Source organism: Oncorhynchus tshawytscha, unplaced genomic scaffold, assembly GCF_018296145.1.
Source record: "Oncorhynchus tshawytscha isolate Ot180627B unplaced genomic scaffold, Otsh_v2.0 Un_contig_1861_pilon_pilon, whole genome shotgun sequence".
Lineage (NCBI taxonomy): Eukaryota > Metazoa > Chordata > Actinopteri > Salmoniformes > Salmonidae > Oncorhynchus > Oncorhynchus tshawytscha.
Window position 1 is genome coordinate 93,703 of NW_024609446.1, and position 23,947 is coordinate 117,649.

At 43.8% G+C, this 23,947-nt stretch overlaps 1 protein-coding gene and 2 long non-coding RNA genes across 3 annotated transcripts in view; all 3 read left to right on the forward strand.

Annotated features, from left to right (window-relative positions):
- The window catches only part of LOC121844805, a 34,222-nt gene extending 22,780 nt beyond the window's left edge, over positions 1–11,442 (forward strand). Inside the window, exon 3 of the long non-coding RNA XR_006082197.1 lies at positions 11,397–11,442. This is a non-coding gene — a long non-coding RNA (uncharacterized LOC121844805). The remainder of the gene's footprint in view (positions 1–11,396) is intronic.
- Positions 11,443–12,195: 753 nt separating this feature from the next.
- On the forward strand, positions 12,196–13,074 carry LOC121844804. The gene is made up of 3 exons (XR_006082196.1): positions 12,196–12,422; positions 12,578–12,910; positions 12,988–13,074. It is a non-coding gene; the product is annotated as an uncharacterized LOC121844804 (long non-coding RNA).
- A 354-nt stretch (positions 13,075–13,428) lies between these two features.
- On the forward strand, positions 13,429–16,373 carry LOC121844801 (B-cell receptor CD22-like). The gene is made up of 6 exons (XM_042315351.1): positions 13,429–13,750; positions 14,436–14,699; positions 14,908–14,998; positions 15,102–15,156; positions 15,680–15,900; positions 16,240–16,373. The coding sequence occupies exons 1-6, from the start codon at positions 13,429–13,431 to the stop codon at positions 16,325–16,327; spliced, it is 1,041 nt and encodes a 346-aa protein (XP_042171285.1). The 3' UTR covers positions 16,328–16,373.
- The last annotated feature ends 7,574 nt before the right edge of the window (positions 16,374–23,947 follow it).

A 23,947-nucleotide genomic window follows, 5' to 3' on the forward strand; every position in this document is an offset into this window, starting at 1 on the left:
TCAGTGTCATAATATTGCTTGTTTTATTACCAAATGATGAATTATTACCTATTTTAGATACATTACATTTTGCAGATTTTTTTACATTGAATACCGTACAAGTATCATGTTGTAAATAAGCTCAAATTTAGACAATAAATAGACAACAAATAAATCAATGATGTTTCTTGTATTTCTGCCTATTGTACACATGGTGGCGCCATTGAGCAACATAATGCATGAGTGGCTAGCCTATAGGCCAGCCAGGGATACTCCATTACTGTCAGCAGATAAACTGTAATAGATCAACAATCAGAACTGTTCATCAACAAACACACACACGAACATGCACGCACACACGCACACACACACACACATGTAAACACACACTGAGTCTGAACTTGCCAGAGTCTTTCCTGGTAGTTCAGACGTTGTATGGGTGTGTGTGTGTGTTAATATGTGTGTGTGTGTGTGTGTGTGGTATGGGTATGTTGCTCCCTAGACTATTGCAGGAGTACTCTAGTGTAAGTGGTACAACAGATTTGCTAGGTGGTAAAGATCTGGATGGACTATTTCTACTTTGATCTAATTTCAAGTATTTCTTTGATTCTCTGGGAATATGGTTTATACTGCTACTGGTGTCTGGAGCTCTACCCCTCTGCCCTATCAGACGCTCAGAAGTCCATCCAGCTCAACCCTGATTGGCCAAAGGGATACTTCCTCAAGGGGAGTGCACTGAAGGGGTTGAAGGTCAGTGTCTGAGCTCTCTACTGTGAACGTAGAAATTGCTGATTGTGTGTGTCGGTCTGTCTTCTCCCTCTCCCCATCCTTTCCCCCTTCACTCTCTCACTTCATCTCCTCTACCTCCCCTCCCCTCCCCTCAGTTTTCCTTAAATGGCCTTCTGAATAGGAATGGACCAGGGTTTGAGGCTGCGTGTTGCTACTGATGTCCACCTGACAGCACTGTCGAGACCACAATGGTGAGTTAGACGTCTCTGCACGATACACAGAGTCAAGAGCCTTCAGTGTAGAGCTTCAGTTTAGAGCTTTAAATAGTATCACCATCGTTCAACACAGAGAGAAAAGTACAACGATTCAACTCCTTTCTGGCAGTAAAGGAAAAACAAGCTTTGTTATTGGTTCCATTGTACTTTTGGGACTATGCTATTGGTCCCATTGCATGTATTTGGACTGTGCCTGCTGCTTGTCCTCCGGTCCAGGGGTGGAGCTGGAGAGCACCAGGCTGGTGATCAGGTACCCAGACCGCTGGATGCAGAGAACCCCACCCTCTCCTCAGAGGACCAACTCTATAGGCCTCAACACCTCCTCAGTCTCCCAGTACGCCTCCACAGGGTAAAGACATCCACCTGTCATTCAAAACATCATTATGAGTTATTCTAAAGTGTTACCAATCAACTCATATTAACTAAATGTACAAAGTGATGGAAGGAGGAAGCAGGAGCTCAGGTACAGTTGTTTGTGTTTTCATACTGTTTGTCTCTCTCTCTCCCAGGACCAGGAGGATGTCTCCCATCAATGATGACGAGTGTTTCTTCGGGAGGACCAACGGCTGTTTCTATGGTGACAAGTGTTGCTTCAAACACAAGCCTGACCAGAGAGGGAGAGACAGGAAACCCTGACAACCCTTACAAGCCTGAACACCACGTACCGTCCGGATATGACAGAGTAAGGAAGAAGAGAAGGAATGACAGAATAATGAATATGAAGATTGAGGAAGAGGAGGAGGGACCGTGTAGCTACCTGAAAAGGGAACAGGAAGCTTGGAGAGAATGGAGCTGTTGGGGGGGTGTCACCGCTTTTGTATTCCTCTGACACACAGCACAGACAGCACACGGGACACACAGTAGGAGTAAGTGTCAATCAAAGTGAAGAGGAGTGCTCCTCTGATTTCCTTCCCCGCCCCTCGGCCTGAGCTGTGAAACATGTTTGGTTATTGATGTTAGATGATGGAGATGATGTCATCATTAGAATCTTGAGGGGTTGTTGCCCAGGCCAACGCCTCTACAACAACCATGTTGTAGACACTAAAGGGGGTCAGTGCAGGGTCTTTGATGCAGCTGATGAGGAGTGTACATTAAATGGGTTAGTAGAATAGAATGAATAGAATGACATCATGACCAAATGGAAATGGAACTTTGACCTGTTCCATGTAGAACAAGGCAACACATTCTAATATATTATAAACATTCCATATAGAATAGTCAACATATTAAGATGGTTCTGCACTTTCAATGAAAAGTGGAAATGGGGGACATTTTGTCCATTATAGAAATGTAGGGCCCACTCTAATACAGTAACCTTCCTTTTCTGACATGCTGTTCTGGTCCTCATGCATGTTAGTGTCTTAAAGAGGAAGGAGAGGACAGTTCTGTATCAGCTACTTGTGTTCTGGTCCTCATGCATGTTAATGACTTAAAGAGGAAGGAGAGGACAGTTCTGTATCAGCTACTTGTGTTCTGGTCCTCATGCATGTTAATGACTTAAAGAGGAAGGAGAGGACAGTTCTGTATCAGCTACTTGTGTTCTGGTCCTCATGCATGTTAATGACTTAAAGAGGAAGGAGAGGACAGTTCTGTATCAGCTACTTGTGTTCTGGTCCTCATGCATGTTAATGACTTAAAGAGGAAGGAGAGGACAGTTCTGTATCAGCTACTTGTGTTCTGGTCCTCATGCATGTTAATGACTTAAAGAGGAAGGAGAGGACAGTTCTGTATCAGCTACTTGTGTTCTGGTCCTCATGCATGTTAATGACTTAAAGAGGAAGGAGAGGACAGTTCTGTATCAGCTACTTGTGTTCTGGTCCTCATGCATGTTAATGACTTAAAGAGGAAGGAGAGGACAGTTCTGTATCAGCTACTTGTGTTCTGGTCCTCATGCATGTTAATGACTTAAAGAGGAAGGAGAGGACAGTTCTGTATCAGCTACTTGTGTTCTGGTCCTCATGCATGTTAATGACTTAAAGAGGAAGGAAAGGACAGTTCCGCATCAGCAACTTGTGTTCTGACAACATAAATATGTATCAACCACAGAACTGACACTTACTGTCTGTCTCCACACACTACCAGGAAGCTGACTTGCCGTATACGACCTCTCCCTTCACGCTGTAAGTATGCTTTATGATGTCTTGAAATATTGGTTTTGGTAATATGGTTTTTAGCCATAAGTCATGTACTTTTTCATTTATTTTGAGCTGTGTTTTGGTTGTTACATTAGGGTGAGTATTCATTAAGTGTATCAGAGTGTAGGAGTGCTGATCTAGGATCAGGGCCCCTGGTCCATTTAAGTAGGATATAAAAGGTGTGTGTGTGTTTGTGGACATGTTTAACTATAGTTGTGGGAACCAGATGCCCCAAGAATAGTAATCTACAAGAATTTGACCAACTAGGAACATTTTTGTTTGGGGTTTAGGGTTAAGATTAGAATAAGGGTTAACATAAGAATTCGGTTTATGTTTAGGAGCTAGGGTTAGGGTTAAGGTTCGGTTTTGGGGTCAAGGTTAGGGTTAGGGTTAAGGTTAGGGTTAGGGCAAGTGTTAGGGAAAATAGGATTTTGAATGGGACTGAATTGTGTGTCCCCACAAGGTTAGTTATACATGACTGTGTGTGTGTGTGTGTTTGTTTGTCAGTCACTTACCCTCACAGATTGTGGATAAGAGCTATCATTGAACCTAATAGTCAGTCTTTAGGCTGCTGTACAGCTTGATGGACCGTGGAGGGTTGTACATTTATATTACAATAGTTGGGGTTCTGAGAATGAAACAGCTTCAGAACAATCAATGTAGAAATATGTGTTTGTAGTACTACAGATCTGTTCTATAAGTTATTGTTGTTGTTGATGTTTGTGTTGTTGTTATTGCTGTTGTCGTTGATGATGATGATGATGACTATTGTATACATTAGGAAATTGTTTTTGCATCATACCGCATCTCAGTTTAAACATACACAATGTCCATGTTTACATGCGCACAGTATTCCAGATAGTATAACTTTAGACTGTCCCCTCGCCCATACTCGGGCGCGAACTAGGGACCCTCTGCACACATCAACAACAGTCACCCACAAAGCATCGTTACCCATCGCCCCACAAAATCCGCGGCCCTTGCAGAGCAAGGGGAACTACTACTTCAAGGTCTCAGAGCAAGTGGCGTCAGAGAGGCGCCGATTGAAACACTATTGAAACGCTATTTAGCGCGCACCACCGCTGACGAGCTTGCTATTTCACATCCGTTACACATGCACCTTTGATATCTCGCTCACCAGTATCCCTGTACCCATGAATACACAGAACATGTATAATTGAAATTCACATGGGCTAAATGGAATAGTAACTGAAATATGGACACTGTCTGTAGGCCTATATCCTATTAATGCCAGTAGAATTGTGCTTTTTCCCCCAGTAAAATGAAACAACAAATGTTAATTTTGTATCAGGAACAGGAGTGGAGAAATATGACTTCTTTCTTTCAGCATCTCTTGAGAAAATGGAATGGCGTGTCATGTGTTATCTTTGACACTGTTATGCAAGCCGACAGTATTTCAACCACATATAATATGCACCCACGACTGAAGTCCAATCAGAAACTTGTTTCATAATTTCCTTCAAACTGGTCAAACTGATGACATTTGGCACAGGATGACACTTTCCACTGTTTTGGAGTTATTGTGTTTTCTCCCTGGTCCCTAAATGATACACAGAACTTTACTGGTGTTAATTACTAATGCACACTAATGCTCACTAATGCATTCGTTCTTTCTATGTAAGACATTATTCTGGTTAGCACTACTTTATTTAGTCCTCTGGGGCAACAAGTTACGACAGAAGAGAAGCTGCTAACTGTAGTTGAATCTATATATATATATACAATGCATACTATATATACATAGAATGCATACTATATATACAAAAGAATGTGGACACCCCTTCCATTAATTTGATTTGGTTATTTCGGGCCAAACCCAATGCTGACAGGTGTATTAAATCGAGCACACAGCCATGCAATCTCTTATTGGCTGTAAGTTTGGAGCAATACTGGCTGTATCCAAGGCTTAGCCAATCATTCACATTACATAGCAACAGAATGCAGCTCAGCACACAACTGAAGAAAGAAGAGACAACCAACTTACTAGTTACAGCATCAGCGTGCGCCTTGGAAAGGCATTTTCTCAATTACAGCAGCGCGTCCCCTGAATGATAACAAAGAGGTAACATTAGGTGAGAAGCCTGACCACGGAGACAGGGGTGAGAAGGTGATGAAATGTACTTCATGAACCGAAAAACAGCTGTAACCGAAAAACAACTGATATTTGGAAAGTTTGAGGATAGGGAGAAAGTGGTGGAACAAGTATTTTTCAGTATCTTGCTAGCTGGATCGAATTATCCGTTAGTTAGCCAGAGAAATGTTGAACAACATTCAAATAATATATATTTTATGAAATATATTTTCATATGTTTAAAACTTTGTTGGTTACTACATGATTCCATATGTGTTATTTCATAGTTTTGATGTCAAACTACAATGTAGAAATAGTAAAAATGAAGAAAAAACCTTGAATGAGTAGGTTTGTCCAAACTTTTGACTGGTATATTTGTAAGTCCAAAAATGGATGTAGCAACTACAGATTGCCTCTTTAAGTCTATCAAAAGTGTGTGAGTTTGAGCAGTTGTCCATTAGGCCTATGGGTAAAAAAACTATTATCAGCATGAATTAGATTGAGCAATAAAAGCTCCACTTTTATTCCATAGGCTGGGAACCACACTATGCAGCTGTTGCAAGAGCGCATTTTTCACTGTCTGTCCACTGGTTTAAAAAGCAATGATTGATAGGCAGCTTAAACTTCCTGAATTCAACCACTATTGGGTTCAAATATATTTAGATTTATGAACAGCCACCCACAACAACCACAATCCGTAAGGCGCAGATAGCTAAATGAGAGAGCAGCAGTATGATTCACATCAATGCGCTATGTAGATATCAATAATAAGAAACATACGTATCACCGTAGACTACACCACTGCTGTCATCTTTACCTCCAAGCGTTTACTCAAGTTGGATAATCTTTGGATGCCGACAGCAGTCGCACCATTGGAAGACATAGCTTGGACTGAAGCCTACAAAAGCCCATTCCTGAGCTTTTCCCACCATCGATCAAACACATTTGGTGTGTCATCACAGTGGTGTCTGACTTGAGCCTTTTTCAATGCTGATTTGAATGGCATTGAGAAAACAGGGAAGTGTCAAAGATATTTTTGCAAACATCCTTTCTGAATTTAAAAGTCGTCCTCGACGTAATCATCTAGTTTTTCAAAAGTATCCGTAATCTGATTGCAATATTTTTGCTGGTAACGTAACGGATTACAGTTACCGTCTTTGTAATCCCTTACATGTAACCCATTAGTCCACAACCCTGTTTATTTATATAACTATTCAGACCCTTTGCTGATAGACTCGGAATTGAGCTCAGGTGCATCATATTTCCATTGATCATCCTTGAGATGTTTCTACAACTTGATTGGAGTCCACCTGTGGTAAATCCAATTGATTAGACATGATTTGGAAAGGTACACACCTGTCTATGTAATGTCCCACGGTTGACAGTGCATGTCAGAGCAAAACCAAACCATGAGGTCGAAGGAATTGTCCGTAGAGCTCAGAGACAGGACGGTGTCGAGGGGGAAGGGTACAGTACCAAAACATTTCTGCTGCATTACCCAAGAACACAGTGGCCTCCTTCATTCTTAAATGGAAGAAGTTTGGAACCACCAAGACTCTTCCTAGAGTAGGCCGCCTGGTAAAACTGGGTAATCGGGGTGAAGGGCCTTGGTCGGGAAGGTGACCAAGAACCCAATGGTCACTCTGACAGAGCTCTGTGGAGAGGGGAGAACCTTCCAGAAGGGCAACCATCTCTGCAGCACTCCACCAATCAGGCCTTTATGGTAGAGTGACCAGACGGAATCCACTCCTCAGTAAAAGGCACATGACAGCTCAATTGGAGTTTGCCAAAATGCACCTAAAGGCCATGAGAAAAAGATTCTCTCGTCTGATGAAACCAAGATTAAACACTTTGGCCTGAATGCCAAGCGTCACATCTGGAGGAAACCTGGCACCATCCCTACGGTGAAGCATGGTGGTGGAAGCATCATGCTGTGGGGATGTTTTTCAGTGGCAGGTACTGGGAGTCTAGTCAGGATCGAAGGAAAGATGAACGGATCAAAGTACAGGTAGATCCTTGATGAAAACCTGCTCCAAATCGCTGAGGACCTCAGACTAGGCCGAAGGTTCACCTTCCAACAAGACAAAGACCTTAAGCAAACAGCCAAGACAACACAGAACTGGCTTCAGGATAAGTCTCTGAATGTCCTTGAGTGGCCCAGCTAGAGCCCGGACTTGAACCTGATTGAACATCTCTGGAGAGACCTGAAAATAGCTGTGCAGCAATGCTCCCCATGCAACCTGACAGAGCTTGAGAGGATCTACAGAGAAGAATGGGAGAAACTCCCAAATACAGGTGTGCCAAGCTTGTAACATCATACACAAGAACAATTGTTGATGCAATCACTGCCAAAGGTGTTTCAAAAAAGTATTGAGTAAAGGGTCTGAATACTTATGTAAATGTTATATTTCATTTTTTTATTGTGAATAAATTAGCAAATATTTATAAAAACTGGTTTTTGCTTTGTCATGAGGTTATTGTGTGTATTTAATCAATTTTATAATAAGACTAATGTTACAAAATGTGGAAAAAGTCAAGGGGTCTGAATACTTTCCAAATGCTGTAACGGGATTCTTCCGTCGATGGAGAGGCGGACCAAAACGCAGTGTGGTAGGTGTCCATGGTTTTAATAGGAAAACTCAACATGAACACAACCAGAAAAACAAGAAACGTGAAAACCCGAAACAGTCCCGTGTGGCACAAACACTGACACAGGAAACAACCACCCACAAAACCCAACAACAAACAGGCTACCTAAATATGGTTCCCAATCAGAGACAATGACTAACACCTGTCTCTGATTGAGAACCATATCAGACCAAACATAGAACTAGACAAACTAGACAAACAACATAGAATGCCCACCCAGCTCACGTCCTGACCAACACTAAAACAAGGAAAACACACAAGAACTATGGTCCGAACGTGACAGTACCCCCCTCCCAACACAACCTAAACCTATAGGGGAGGGTCTGGGTGGGCATCTGTCCGCGGTGGCGGCTCTGGCACTGGACGTGGACCCCACTCCATCATTGTCTTAGTCCACCTCCTTAGCGTTCTTTGAGTGGCGACCCTCGCCACCGACCTTGGCCTAGGAACCCTAACAACGGGCCCAACCGGACTGAGGGGCAGCTCCGGACTGAGGGGCAGCTCCGGACTGAGGGGCAGCTCGGGACTGAGGGGCAGCTCAGGACTGAGGGGCAGCTCAGGACTGAGGGGTAGCTCAGGACTGAGGGGTAGCTCAGGACTGAGGGGGTAGCTCAGGACTGAGGGGTAGCTCAGGTCTGAGAGGTAGCTCAGGACTGAGAGGTAGCTCAGGACTGAGAGGTAGCTCAGGACTGAGAGGTAGCTCAGGACTGAGAGGTAGCTCAGGACTGAGAGGTACCTCAGGACTGAGAGGTAGCTCAGGCTGGTTGACGGCTCTGGCAGCTTCTGGCTGACTGACGGCTCTGGCAGCTCCTGGCTGACTGACGGCTCTGGCAGCTCCTGGCTGACTGACGGCTCTGGCAGCTCCTGGCTGACTGACGGCTCTGGCAGATCTTGGCTGAATGGCGGCTCTGGCAGATCCTGGCTGAATGGCGGCTCTGGCAGATCCTGGCTGAATGGCGGCTCTGGCAGATCCTGGCTGTATGGCGGCTCTGGCAGATCCTGGCTGAATGGCGGCTCTGGCAGCTCCTGGCTGAATGGCGGCTCTGGAAGATCCTGGCTGACTGCCGGCTCTGGAAGATCCTGGCTGACTGGCGGCTCTGGAGGATCCTGGCTGACTGGCGGCTCTGGCGGATCCTGGCTGACTGGCGGCTCTAGAAGATCCTGGCAGACTGGCGGCTCTGGCGGATCCTGGCAGACTGGCGGCTCTGGCGGATCCTGGCAGACTGGCGGCTCTGGCGGATCCTGGCAGACTGGCGGCTCTGGCGGATCCTGGCAGACTGGCGGCTCTGGCGCATCCTTGCAGACTGGCGGCTCTGGTTGCTCTGGACAGGCGGGAGACTCTAGCAACTCTGGACAGGCGGGAGACTCTAGCAGCTCTAGACAGGCGGGAGACTCTAGCAGCTCTGGACAGGCGGGAGACTCTAGCAGCTCTGGACAGGCGGGAGACTCTAGCAGCTCTGGACAGGCGTGAGACTCTGCTAGCACTGGAGAGGAGAAAGGCTCTGGCAGCGCTGGACAGACAAGGCGCACTGTAGGCCTGGTGTGTGGTGCCGGCACTGGTGGTACTGGGCCGAGGACACGCACCTCAGGGCGAGTGCGGAGAGCTGCCAACGGAGGGCTGGTGCGTGGAGGGGGTACTGGATAGACCGGACCGTGCAGGCACACTTGAGCTCTTGAGCACCGAGCCTGCCCAACCTTACCTGGTTGAATGCTCCCGGTCGCCCTGCCAGTGCGGCAAGGTGGAATAGCCCGCACTGGGCTGTGCAGGCGAACCGGGGACACCATGCGTAAGGCTGGTGCCATGTACGCCGGCCCAAGGAGACGCACTGGAGACCAGATGCGTAGAGCCGGCTTCATGACACCTGGCTCGATGCCCACTCTAGCCTGGTCGATACGAGGAGCTGGTATGTACCGCATCGGTTTTATGCACCCGCACTGGGGACACCGTGCACTCCATAGCATAACACGGTGCCTGCCCGGTCTCTCACGCCCTCCGGTAAGCACAGGAAGTTGGCGCAGGTCTCCTACCTGGCTTCGCCACACTTCCTGTGTGCAACCCCCAAGAGATTTTGGGGCTGACTCTCAGGCTTCCATCCGCGCCGCCGTGCTGCCTCCTCATACCAGCGCCTCTCCACCTTCGCCGCCTCCAGCTCTTCTTTGGGGCGGCGATATTCTCCTGGCTGTACCCAGGATCCTTTACCGTCCAATTCGTCAACCCATGTCCATTCCTCCTGGCGCTGCTCCTGCTGCCGCTGCCTGTCACCACGCCGCTTGGTCCTGTTGTGGTGGGTGGTTCTGTAACGGGATTCTTCCGTCGAAGGAGAGGCGGACCAAATCGCAGCGTGGTAAGTGTCCATGGTTTTAATAGGAAAACTCAACATGAACACAACTACAAAAACAAGAAACATGAAAACCCGAAACAGTCCCGTGTGGCACAAACACTGACACAGGAAACAACCACCCACAAAACCCAACACAAAACAGGTTACCTAAATATGGTTCCCAATCAGAGACAATGACTAACACCTGCCTCTGATTGAGAACCATATTAGACCAAACATAGAAATAGACAAACTAGACACACAACATAGAATGCCCACCCAGCTCACGTCCTGACCAACACTAAAACAAGGAAAACACACAAGAACCATGGTCAGAACGTGACAAATGCACTGTAGTTGACAAACAAATGGTCTACCAAATGTCGTTAATTACAAGCATAAACTTGTGTCACACCCTGATCTATTTCACCTGTCTTTGTGATTCTCTCCTCCCTCCTCCTGGTGTCGCCCATCTTCCCCATTATCTCTTGTGTATTTATACCGGTGTTCTCTGTTTGTCTGTTGTCAGCTCCTGCTTTTCCCCAGTCTCTCTTTTCTCATCCTTCTGGATTTTACGCTTGCCTGTCCTGACCCTGCCTGCCGTCCTGTACCTTTGCCCCTGTTGCTGTACTTAACATTGTTTCTTCGACACGGTCTGCATCTGGGTCTTAACATATCCTGATAACTTGTCTAAATTAGGGGTGAAAGTAGCCAATTATACCAGTCCAGAATGGAGTATCAGCAAAATAAATTATTTTGCAATTATGGTGGATCGAACTGTGAAGGTAGCCTAGTGTTTGAAGTGACTTATTTGACAATCAGATGAAAACATCATCACACAACACCCATGATATGAGAAACTGAGCCTGACAGCACAGACCACGAAAAACAGTAAATGGGATGAGATGTTTACCTGCCACAGTATCCTGTCTAAAATCCTCATATCCCAGGCATCTTATCCAGGTTTCTCATAACCGGAATACAAGCTTTTGGGTTATTGTAAATGGGATAGGAAGTTTATTTGCGTCAAATCCAAAACAGAATACTTGAGTATCCCAAATAATAATGGAATATTGGTGTGCATGGAAACATAGTCAGTATGAGCCTGGTTCATTTTCAGTAATGAGGCCCTGTCCCCCATTTACAGTTTATACTTCAATGTATCAGGTGGAGTTATTCACCAGCTATAGAGTGAGTTGTTGTTTATGTTTCTAAGACTGCAGGGTGGAAGATGCAACAATGGTCTTGAGAACAGCAGGAAGTGTGTTGGTGGTCTTTCTCTGGTCTGTAGCAGGTATGGTCTCATTCTTATCTTTTAGTTCTCTGTTTATCAATCTACAGACATTTCTAAAAGGATAAGAATCATAATGTTATTCTGGTGTGTTCTGTTAGGCGTCTCCACTTCACTTTAAATAGTTATCTTTCACACCTCACTGAGTGATGCTTTTCTATGGTTTCCATTCCTCAGCAAATACAGTATGGCAACAAAGTGTGGACAAACCCTACTGTCAGTGTGAACCAATAGGTTTGTTCTTAATGTAATGTGCTTTCAGTGGTACTCGGGCAGTATGGAGGGAGTGTGACCTACACCAAGAATAGTATCTGTGCCTTGAAGGGGTCAACCGTGGAGCTGTCCTGCTCTTACACATATCCCAGAGGTCATAGAGTCACAACAATTGAATGGTCTTATTGGAATAGTGATGCGGGTCAATTTGTTGAAATCCAATCTAATAATGAGGGTCGTGTGGAGTACCTTCAGACAACAGAGAAGGACTCTACCCTGAGAATCACAGACCTGAGACAGAGTGACAAAGATACATATTACTTCAGATATAAAACAGACAAGTCCGATTGGGAAACTGCCCACCCTGGAGTCACTCTCTCTGTCACTGGTACTGTAATGTTTCATATATAGTATAGTACTCTACCATCTTAGTTATGTATTCAATGTTCTATGAGAACAGTGACGTGGTGGTGACTGACAGACTTACTCTGTTGTTGTTTCCATAACCTCTCTATGCAGAACTGCAGGTGGAGGTGACAGGACAATGGAATGAGAAAACACTGACCTGTAGAACCAGCTGCAGCTTGCCTGGTAACCCCACCTACATCTGGTACAAGAATGGACAATATCTAGCGCAGTGGACTTCCTCTATAAACTCTAAATATGTCTACAGTGAGGATGCAGGCAGCTACTCCTGTGCTGTAAAAGGCCAAGAGTATCTCCGCTCTCCTGCAGTGTGTGAGTATGGATTAATTTAGTTATAATTTCACAATATCAATTAACAGCTAAAACTGATATTGATTTACAAAATACAAAAAATGGTCAAGTTGTTTACTAGCACAAAAGTAAACAGAAATAGTTTAAAACTAACAGATATCTTCATAATGTTTCAGGTGTTCATAATTCAAACTGCTGGAGGGTGACTTACACCAAGAGGAGAATCTGTGTCTTGAAGGGCTCCACAGTGGACATATCCTGCTCTTACACTCATCCCACTAGTTATATAGAACAAGGTTCATTCTGGTTTACACAGAAACACCCTGTAGATGTCAGGTCATATCCAGGGTCTGCAGGTCGTGTGGAGTACAGTAGGAACACAGAGAACCACCACACCATGACAATAACACACCTGACAGAGAAGGACTCGGCTGAATACATATTCAGAATAATAACAACAACCGAGGGGAGATTTTCTGGTCTTCCTGGTGTGATGTTGACTGTCACAGGTAATATTACACATTATGCTACAGGACAAGTCTAGTTACATTACAAAGACTAGAGTCAAATACATATTTCCTCTTAGATATCCTGTTGGAGATGGATCCTACGTCTGTGTCAGAGGGGAGAGAGTCACACTGAGATGTAGAACCAAATGTACAGTCGGTCTCAACCCCACCTGCATCTGGTACAAGAACGGACAACGTCTGACCAACACAATCACCAGTTATAACAGTCTGATCCTAGAACCAATCAGCAGTGAGGATGCAGGGAACTACTCCTGTGCTGTAGAAGGCTTTGAGAGAATCCTCTCTCCAGAAGAGACTCTCACTGTCAGATGTGAGTACATGGAGTGTTGATATATCTACAGTGAAAGTCATTGATATCATCTCTGTAATACATGGTTCTACATGTCAGTGTAATATACTAATCTATACTAATTTACATCATCTCTGTAATACATGGTTCTACATGTCAGTGTAATATACTAATCTATACTAATTTGCATAATCTCTTGGTGCGTTACATGTTATATGACTTGTTATTTTTTCTGTCATCTTCAACACCAGATCGTCCAAAGAACACCTCAGTGTCAGTCAGTCCCTCTGGTGAAATAGTGGAGGGCAGTTCAGTGACTCTGACCTGCAGCAGTGATGCCAACCCACCTGTGGACAAATACACCTGGTACAAGAAGAATGGAGGTCACTATCAGAGTATCTCCAATCAGAACACAGGACCACATCATACCTTCAATCAAATCAAGTCATCTGATACTGGGGAGTACTACTGCGAGGCCCAGAATGAGTTGGGGACAGACAGGCCTGAGTCTATCAACATGGATGTGAAATGTGAGTAAAATACATCTCAGTGTTTGAATTAGTGTTTGAATGAGACTTACATTTCCCTCACTAACTTTAAACATCAGCTATCTGAGCAGCTAACTGATCGCTGCAGCTGTACATAGTCCATCTGTAAATAGCCCACCCAATCTACCTACCTCATCCCCATATTGTTTTTATTTACTTTTCTGCTCTTTTGCACACCAGTATCACTACTTGCACATCATCTGCTCATCTATCACTCCAGTGTTAATCTGCTAAATTGTAATTGCTTCGCTAATATGGCCTATCTATTTCCTACCTCCTCACGCCATTTGCACACACTGTATATATTTTTTCTATTGTGTTATTGACTGTACCCTTGTTTACTCCTTGTGTAACTCTGTGTTGTTGTTTGTGTCGCACTGCTTTACTTTATCTTGGCCATGTCACAGTTGTAAATGAGAACTTGTTCTCAACTGGCCTACCTGGTTAAATAAAGGTGAAATATATATATATATTTCTTTAAATGCCAAGGTTGCAAACAAGTATTAATGAAACAAAGTAGTCATTAAGCATCTCTAAATGTGTTCTTGTTAATGTTTTGTGTAAGTTATAGTTTTAGTTCTCTGATCATTTCATTTTCATATGACATGTAATGTGAAGTTGTAATAAAACTACTGTCTTAATAATCTGACAAATTATATTTTACCAGATGGCCCAAAGAACACCTCAGTGTCAGTCAGTCCCTCTGGTGAAATAGTGGAGGGCAGTTCAGTGACTCTGACCTGCAGCTGTGATGCCAACCCACCTGTGGACAAATACACCTGGTACAAGAAGAACGTAACCTCACCAAAAGCATCAGGACAGAGTTACAGCATCACTAACATCATCTCTGAGGACAGAGGAGAATATTACTGTGAGGCCCAGAATAGAAGAGGATCTATGAACTCTACAGCTCTGATGGTCATTGTAGCAGGTAAAGTTACATCTCAATACTTCAATACAAACCTACATGTTTCAATCTAATGTTAATCATTACACATCGTCTTATTACACCTTAGTCTATATCTATACACTGGGTTATAAGATCCCTTAACAAGTATTGTATTAATGTAATGTATTTACTTTTATTTTTAGTTTATTATATCATGCCATGTACTCATACCATCCATATTTTATTGTAGGGAAACAGACCTCAGTTCTGACTGCAGCTGTAGGAATCACAGTGGTTGTTCTGGTTCTCATCCTCTGTCTCCCTGGACTCATGTGGTTCAGGTGAGTTAAAATGCTTATTTTGTGGTTGTGGATTATTTAAATGTAGCACTCTGATTAATTATTAGCTTCATTAATTCATTAATACATTTTGTTTATAAAACAGGAAGAAGGACTCCAAACCCACCTCCAACACAGGAGACACATCAGAAAATGAACAGGTGAGTTGTAACGGTTCTCTTGTGGTGAAGGAGAGTCGGACCAAAATGCAGCGTGTAGATTGCGATCCATGTTTAATAAACAAACGTAAAACACAAATCAATTACAAACACTACAAAACAAAGAACGTAACGAGAACCGAAACAGCCTATACTTGTGTAAACTAACACAGAGACAGGAACAAGGACACTAAGGACAATCACCCACGAAACACTCAAAGAATATGGCTGCTAAATATGGTTCCCAATCAGAGACAACGAGAATCACCTGCCTCTGATTGAGAACCACTTCAGACAGCCATAGACTTAACTAGAACACCCCACTAAGCTACAATCCCAATACCAACACACCACATACAAAAACCCCATGCCACACCCTGGCCTGACCAAATAAATGAAGATAAACACAAAATACCTTGACCAGGGCGTGACATGAGTGTTGGAATCAGAAGGTGACTATGATGACTGTGTATTGCTTTGTGGAACATTTCCACTCCTCATGTTGTCTGTCCTCTCTCTCCATCAGGGAGACTCTAGTCCAGTGTATGACAACATCTCAGGCATGGCCATGACCCCTACTGCAGCACAGACAGTAGCCACAGATGACCAGGATGACATTCACTACGCCAGCGTCCACTTCCAGGAAGTCCTTCTGTACTCGACCGTCCAACAGTCTCAAGCCCAGGAACAGGACGAGGATATCCAGTACGCTACTCTGAAATTCAACCTCCTGAGTGATGCCACCTGGTGAGCATATTCTGCCTTAAGGTCATTCATATGCTGCTGTTTATTGTAGGAGATGTCATCAATAAGCAAAACAGTTGACCACTAGTGATGTAATCTACCAATCCAACAATGGACACCTCAAGACAATTACTATGACATGTCTATAATGAGGGAGTGATGCGATGATGGTTTTGAGGAACTGTTCTGACTGTATTCCAAATGGCACCCTATTCCCTATTTAGTTCACAACTTTTGTTGTGAGCCCCATAGGCCCTGGTCAAAGGTAGTGCACTATAAAGGGTATAGGGTGCCACCATTTGGGGCGCATACTTTGTTTAATTTCTGTTTCTCTCTCTTCAGCCCAACAGCAGCAGACCCTGGTGCTGCTGAGGAGGACTCCTCTGTTCTCTACAGCACAGTCAACAAATCCAGAACCAAGAAGACCTGAGCATTACAATACCAGAACCAAGTAGACCTGAACACAACAAACCCAGAACAAAGTGGACCTGAACACAACAAACCCAGAACAAAGTGGACCTGGACACAACAAACCCAGAACATAGTGGACCTGGACACAACAAACCCAGAACAAAGTGGACCTGAACACAACAAACCCAGAACCAAGAGGACCTGACCACAACAAACCCAGAACAAAGTAGACCTGAATACAACAAACCCAGAACCAAGAAGACAAGAACACAACAAGTTTGACAAAAACCTTGAATATCTGTATATTTAAACTAAGTGATATAATGCCTGTGGAGGTGTGGAATATTGACCAATATAAACTGGGTGGTTTGAGCCCTGAATGCTGATTGGCTGAAAGGTGTGGTATAACATGGGTATGACAGGAAATGACTACTGGTCTAATTACGTTGGTCACCAGTTTATAGAAGCAATGAAGTATTTTTCTCTTCTGAAATGCGGTTTCAGCCAATCAGCATCGAGAAACCAAATTTCCCAGTTTATAATAGTATATAATAATATACGCCATCTACCAGACACTTTTATCCAAATTCATTCACTCAGTCATTACAGTCATTACAGTCATGTTTGAATACATTTTTCATATGGAGGTCCCAGCAGGAATGGAACCCAGGAGCCATGCTGTATCAACTGAGCCACACAGGACTACTCTATTCAACAAAACAAAACAATCACTAGACTTGTGAGACTATATATGAAGTCTAACAACAATAGATATTCTGTTTCTATTATTTGTATTACTTCATATGGTACTATTAGTTGATACGCAAAGTATACGTTTGCTTATTTTTTTTATATATATATACTTTTTTAAGACAAAGTTCTGGCACATTTTTGCCTCAATGTCCAGGAAAGAGTTCTGCTTGATGCAACGTTTCTTATTGCTTTTATCAAATGTTTTTGCTGTTGTAAACTACTGTGTGAGGTGTGACATTTTGAAAAGCTTTCAAAATCACGCCTCTTGTACTACACAGTATATGCTGTACAGTAACTACAAATAAGACATTTACAGTACATTGGTTTGTATGGCAATAGTGTTTTTTTCATCTTCATCATCATCATCATCATGTCTGTAAAAAATATACACAGACACTTTCAGAAGGAGCAATGTCCAGCACCTAGACACACAACCAGTTACATTAAATATTATTCATTGTCATTTTTAAAACGCACAGACACAATATAACATAACATGGATGTTTGGAGTGTGGAGGGTAATTCAGTCAGAGAGGGCATTCCATTCCAGAACACAGAGATGGAACATTCTGGAATGTTCTATGATTGATAATAATACATCTCACAGTTAACACATTCAGACCAGGCATTGAGATTAAAGCTTGTGTTAAAGCCTTTATAACAGTCCACCATTTTGTCCAACTAGTAGTTAGAGAATATAATACATCATTGTTTAGTGAGAATAAAACACATCATTGTTTAGTGAGAATGTGATGTCATATAGAATGAGTGCTATGGTCTCCAACATGGTGTGGTTCTTAACCCCTAACTGTTGTCTGACCTTCCCAGGTAGGTAGGTGTCTCTCTTTGGGGACAGAGAGGGCCTAGGGGTGGATGGGAAAGTGGAGATCCCATGGAGAAGTATTTTTTTACCTCCCTGACATCTTCACTCTCTGTTTTTTTGATAGAGCTAGGGGGGGGCAGTGGGGGTCAATATGGGCGTCCTTCTGTTAGGCCACACCCATAGGAAGTGTCACTAAATTATGTTGTCGAACAGATGCATGGACTGCATGATGTTCTCATCCTGGACGGGAGGCAGGAAGGGACAAAAAGCACAACGGGTAAGAAGCAGAAGTTTGAAGAAAACATAGAAGTTTTAAACAGTAGAATAGCAGAAGCAGGTTCTTAAAGTAACTGTCCAGTGAAATTCTTACTTTTAAAAGTTCATATTATTTTAACTCATACTCAAGTATTGTTGTTGACTTGTCCTATACTCATCTTTGTGGCCAAAACATAAATTGGAGAAAGAACACTTAATATGATGTCATACTCTTGAGGAGGATGAGCTGGCCAATCAGCGGTTTAGAGGAGGATGAGCTGCCCAATCAGCGGTTTAGAGGAGGATGAGCTGGCCAATCAGCGGTTTAGAGGAGGATGAGCTGGCCAATCAGCTGTCTACAGTACATTACATTAATGTTGTTATGACCAGTATACACCCACAGTATTCTGTTGTTGGGGTATGCCCAAGCTATTCCAACACAGAAAAGCTGCTTTTTAACATACTTAATGATATTTTTTTGGAAGTAAAACTATTTCATTCATATTGTAAGTATTATACGTCATATTTCATAGAAATCTGAAAACACTGGACAGTTACAATGAATTGTGATGTTTTAGACGCCATCAAATCATGTCATTCATAATGATATCTTATAGAATCATGCTACAATATCAGACTCACAAACTCACAAACGCACGCACAGACACACAGGAACTCTTCCATGGTGACCACTCCGTCATTGTTATTGTCCATTTTCTGACAGGGTGAGATTAGAGAGTAAAAGTTTAAGGTATAGTCTAACTCCCAAATGGCACCATATTCCCTATATTGTGCACTACTTTGGTGTTTTTAATTGTGATTGATAGTCGTTGTGACTATTCCTTACTAAACAGCTTGGTGAAGAAATTATTTAGAAATTGAATCATAGATCTGTAGTTAGTAGTTACCCATCCAGCTTCAGAGTTTGTTCTGTTAGGTGACCTAAACTGGGATATGCTTAACACCCCGGCAGTCCTACAATCTAAGCTAGATGCCCTCAATCTCACACAAATCATCAAGGAACCCACCAGGTACAACCCTAAATCTGTAAACAAGGGCACCCTCATAGACGTCATCCTGACCAACTGGCCCTCCAAATACACCTCAGCTGTCTTCAACCAGGATCTCAGCGATCACTGCCTCATTGCCTTTATCCGCTACGGAGCCGCAGTCAAACGACCACCCCTCATCACTGTCAAACGCTCCCTAAAACACTTCTGTGAGCAGGCCTTTCTAATCGACCTGGCCCCGGTATCCTGGAAGGACATTGACCTCATCCCGTCAGTTGAGGATGCCTGGTCATTCTTTAAAAGTAAACTTCCTCACCATTTTAGATAAGCATGCTCCGTTAAAAAAATGCAGAACTAAGAACAGATATAGCCCTTGGTTCACTCCAGACCTGACTGCCCTCGACCAGCACAAAAATATCCTGTGGCGGACTGCAATAGCATTGAATAGTCCCCGCGATATGCAACTGTTCATGGAAGTCAGGAACCAATACAAGCAGTCAGTCAGGAAAGCTAAGGCCAGCTTCTTCAGGCAGAAGTTTGCATCCTGTAGCTCCAACTCCAAAATGTTCTGGGACACTGTGAAGTCCATGGAGAACAAGAGCACCTCCTCCCAGCTGCCCACTGCACTGAGGCTAGGTAACACGGTCACCATCGATAAATCCATGATTATCGAAAACTTCAACAAGCATTTCTCAACAGCTGGCCACTTCCGCCTGGCTACTCCAACCTCGGCCAACAGCTCCGCCCCCCGCAGCTACTCGCCCAAGCCTCTCCAGGTTCTCCTTTACCCAAATCCAGATAGCAGATGTTCTGAAAGAGCTGCAAAACCTGGACCCGTACAAATCAGCTGGGCTTGACAATCTGGACCCTCTATTTCTGAAACTATCCGCTGCCATTGTCGCAACCCCTATTACCAGCCTATTCAACCTCTCTTTCATATAGTCTGAGATCCCCAAGGGATTGAAAGCTGCCGCAGTCATCCCCTCTTCAAAGGGGGAGACACCCTGGACCCAAACTGTTACAGACCTATATCCATCCTGCCCTGCCTATCTAAGGTCTTCGAAAGCCAAGTCAACAAACAGGTCACTGACCATCTCGAATCCCACCGTACCTTCTCTGCTGTGCAATCTGGTTTCCGAGCCGGTCACGGGTGCACCTCAGCCATGCTCAAGGTACTAAACGATATCATAACCGCCATCGATAAAAGACAGTACTGTGCAGCCGTCTTCATCGACCTTGCCAAGGCTTTCGACTCTGTCAATCACCATATTCTTATCGGCAGACTCAGTAGCCTCGGTTTTTCGGATGACTGCCTTGCCTGGTTCACCAATTACTTTGCAGACAGAGTTCAGTGTGTCAAATCGGAGGGCATGCTGTCCGGTCCTCTGGCAGTCTCTATGGGGGTGCCACAGGGTTCAATCCTCGGGCCGACTCTTTTCTCTGTATATATCAATGATGTTGCTCTTGCTGCGGGCGATTCCCTGATCCACCTCTACGCAGATGACACCATTCTATATACTTCCGGCCCGTCCTTGGACACTGTGCTATCTAACCTCCAAACGAGCTTCAATGCCATACAACACTCCTTCCGTGGCCTCCAACTGCTCTTAAACGCTAGTAAAACCAAATGCATGCTTTTCAACCGTTCGCTGCCTGCACCCGCACGCCAACCAGCATCACCACCCTGGATGGTTCCGACCTTGAATATGTGGACATCTATAAGTACCTAGGTGTCTGGCTAGACTGTAAACTCTCCTTCCAGACTCATATCAAACATCTCCAATCAAAAATCAAATCAAGAGTCGGCTTTCTATTCCGCAACAAAGCCTCCTTCACTCACGCCGCCAAACTTACCTTAGTAAAACTGACTATCCTACCGATCCTCGACTTCGGCGATGTCATCTACAAAATTGCTACCAACACTCTACTCAGCAAACTGGATGCAGTTTATCACAGTGCCATCCGTTTTGTCACTAAAGCACCTTATACCACCCACCACTGCGACTTGTATGCTCTAGTCGGCTGGCCCTCGCTACATATTCGTCGCCAGACCCACTGGCTCCAGGTCATCTACAAGTCCATGCTAGGTAAAGCTCCGCCTTATCTCAGTTCACTGGTCACGATGGCAACACCCATCCGTAGCACGTGCTCCAGCAGGTGTATCTCACTGATCATCACTAAAGCCAACACCTCATTTGGCCGCCTTTCGTTCCAGTTCTCTGCTGCCTGTGACTGGAACGAATTGCAAAAATCGCTGAAGTTGGAGACTTTTATCTCCCTCACCAACTTCAAACATCTGCTATCTGAGCAGCTAACCGATCGCTGCAGCTGTACATAGTCTATCAGTAAATAGCCCACCCATTTTTACCTACCTCATCCCCATACTGTTTTTATTTATTTACTTTTCTGCTCTTTTGCACACCAATATCTCTACCTGTACATGACCATCTGATCATTTATCACTCCAGTGTTAATCTGCAAAATTGTAATTATTCGCCTACCTCCTCATGCCTTTTGTACACAATGTATATAGACTCCCCCTTTTTTTCTACTGTGTTATTGACTTGTTAATTGTTTACTCCATGTGTAACTCTGTGTTGTCTGTTCACACTGCTATGCTTTATCTTGGCCAGGTCGCAGTTGCAAATGAGAACTTGTTCTCAACTAGCCTACCTGGTTAAATAAAGATGAAATAAAAAATAAATAAATAAATAAAAAACCTAGAAGAAGTTGTCGACGTGCTCCTTGGGGGCGTTGTTCAGTGTACAGGGGTATATACACGTTCCCATCTTATCATAGAGCTCATGATATCAGTCATCTCCTGGAACGTACACACACGTGCACACACACACACATATACACATGCACGCACGAACACACACAGTCACGCACATGCGCACACACACACATACACATGCTGTTATCTTCATATGGGAAGGTGGGATGGTAGCGTCCCACCTGGCCAACATCCATGAAATTGCATAACGCGAAATTCAAACTACAGTATTATATATATTTAACTTTCATAAAACCACAAGTTTAATACATCAAAATAAAGCTTAACTTCTTTTTAATCCAGCCGCGGTGTCAGATTTCCAAAAGGCTTTACGGCGAAAGCACACCATGCAATTATCTGAGGACAGCGCCCGCATACAAACACATGAAAAACATATTTCAACCAGGCAGGTGCGACATGAAAGTCAGAAATAGCGATATAAAAATTCCTTACCTTTGATGATCTTCTTCTGTTGGCACTCCAAAAGTTCCCAGTTACATCACAAATGGTCCTTTTGTTCGATAATGTCCTTTATATCCATGAAGACTCAGTTTAGCTGGTGCGCTTCAGTCAACAATCCACCCAGTTTCTCTCCATCAAAATGCATACAAAATGAATCCCAAATGTTAATAGTAAACTTTTCCAAACAAGTCAAACAAAGTTTATAATCAAACCTTACGTACCCTAATACGTAAATAAACTATAACATTTAAGACGGAGAATAGGTATTGTCTTTACCGGAGAAAAATACCAAAGAAAGCACTCTCTTCCACGCGCTTGGAAACACTACAGCCAAAATGGGAGCTACCTAGAAAAATTATAATTTCTGGCTCATTTGTCTAAAAACCAGCATGAAACTCTTTCTAAAGACTGTTGACATCTAGTGGAAGCCCTAGAAACTGCAATCTGGGAGGACAAGACCTTATAATAAAAGTGATAGCCATTGAAAATAGTGGTAGGCTGAAATCTGCCAATTACAGTATATGCATTTCCTAGCTTCTGGGTCTTAGTAAACGGCAGTTTACTTTGTTCTCGCTTTTCATCCGGACGTCAAAATACTGCCCCCTACCAAAGAGAGGTTATAAAGGCCCTTACGATTTACCAGCCGACGAGCCAATCGATGCTCCTGTGTGTCCTCTAATTACCTTGCTAGATCCCTCCTACTGGGCAAGGCTAATCTGATAAAGAGGGAAACATGGGAGTAGAGCTAACAACAAGGAAGTTGTTACTAGGGTCACTGTATGGTAAAATATGTAAGTAGCCCTAGTTGAGCATTGATAGTAAAGTCTGTTTGCAGGGACTGATGTTTATATGTGTCTTTGCTGATCATTTGTTAGCATGACCTGGCCTGCAAAATTTTTGTTTAGTAGAGGTCATCTAGAGGTCGTCCAGACCGTTGCAGCTTTTTCCCATCTCAATCAGCTAGCTTGAGCTCGTCTGATCAGTTAGCTGGATATGCCGAGATCCAATACGTACTTAATGCTGAGTGGTTTAGGTTCTGTCCACTATAGTGCTGTCTGGTTAGAACATGGTGTTGAGGCCCGTCACTCTACTCTTGATGGTCACCACCACCACATACATGCAGACACATCTGTTTCCATTTGAAGATGTTTTATATTATTGTGTGGTTATATTCGCTGGTCTCACACTTCAGTAACGAACTGCATGTCAAAAGTCTATCAGCAACACAACACTTCTTCTCAAGACTGACGATGCCGTGCACTAACTAAAGGTGAGGGGAAGCGGTGTCCTGCAGCGCATCCAAGCACCCTGATTGGTTGGATGAACAGCGGTGCAAAGGGTGATTGACAGGGTTGCACAGTAATATGCTTTATTCTGCTAGTCTGTTGAATTAATATATATGTCCATTTAGGTCTAGAGGGATGATATTTAGACACCATCCACTCAAGGCTGTGATGATGTGAGTTATATCTGCATCCCAAATTATACCTTATTCCCTACAGAGTGCACTACTTTTGACTAGAGCCCTACCTGCTGCCCCTGATGGTATGTATGTAGTTA

Bases quoted from the DNA above. Each gene is read 5' to 3' on its own strand.
- LOC121844801 (XM_042315351.1), top strand. From the start codon at position 13,429: ATGTTATATGACTTGTTATTTTTTCTGTCATCTTCAACACCAGATCGT. The intron at 14,999-15,101 runs GTGAGTTAAAAT...TTTATAAAACAG, and splicing joins CCTGGACTCATGTGGTTCAG to GAAGAAGGACTCCAAACCCA. The intron at 15,901-16,239 runs GTGAGCATATTC...CTCTCTCTTCAG, and splicing joins CTCCTGAGTGATGCCACCTG to CCCAACAGCAGCAGACCCTG.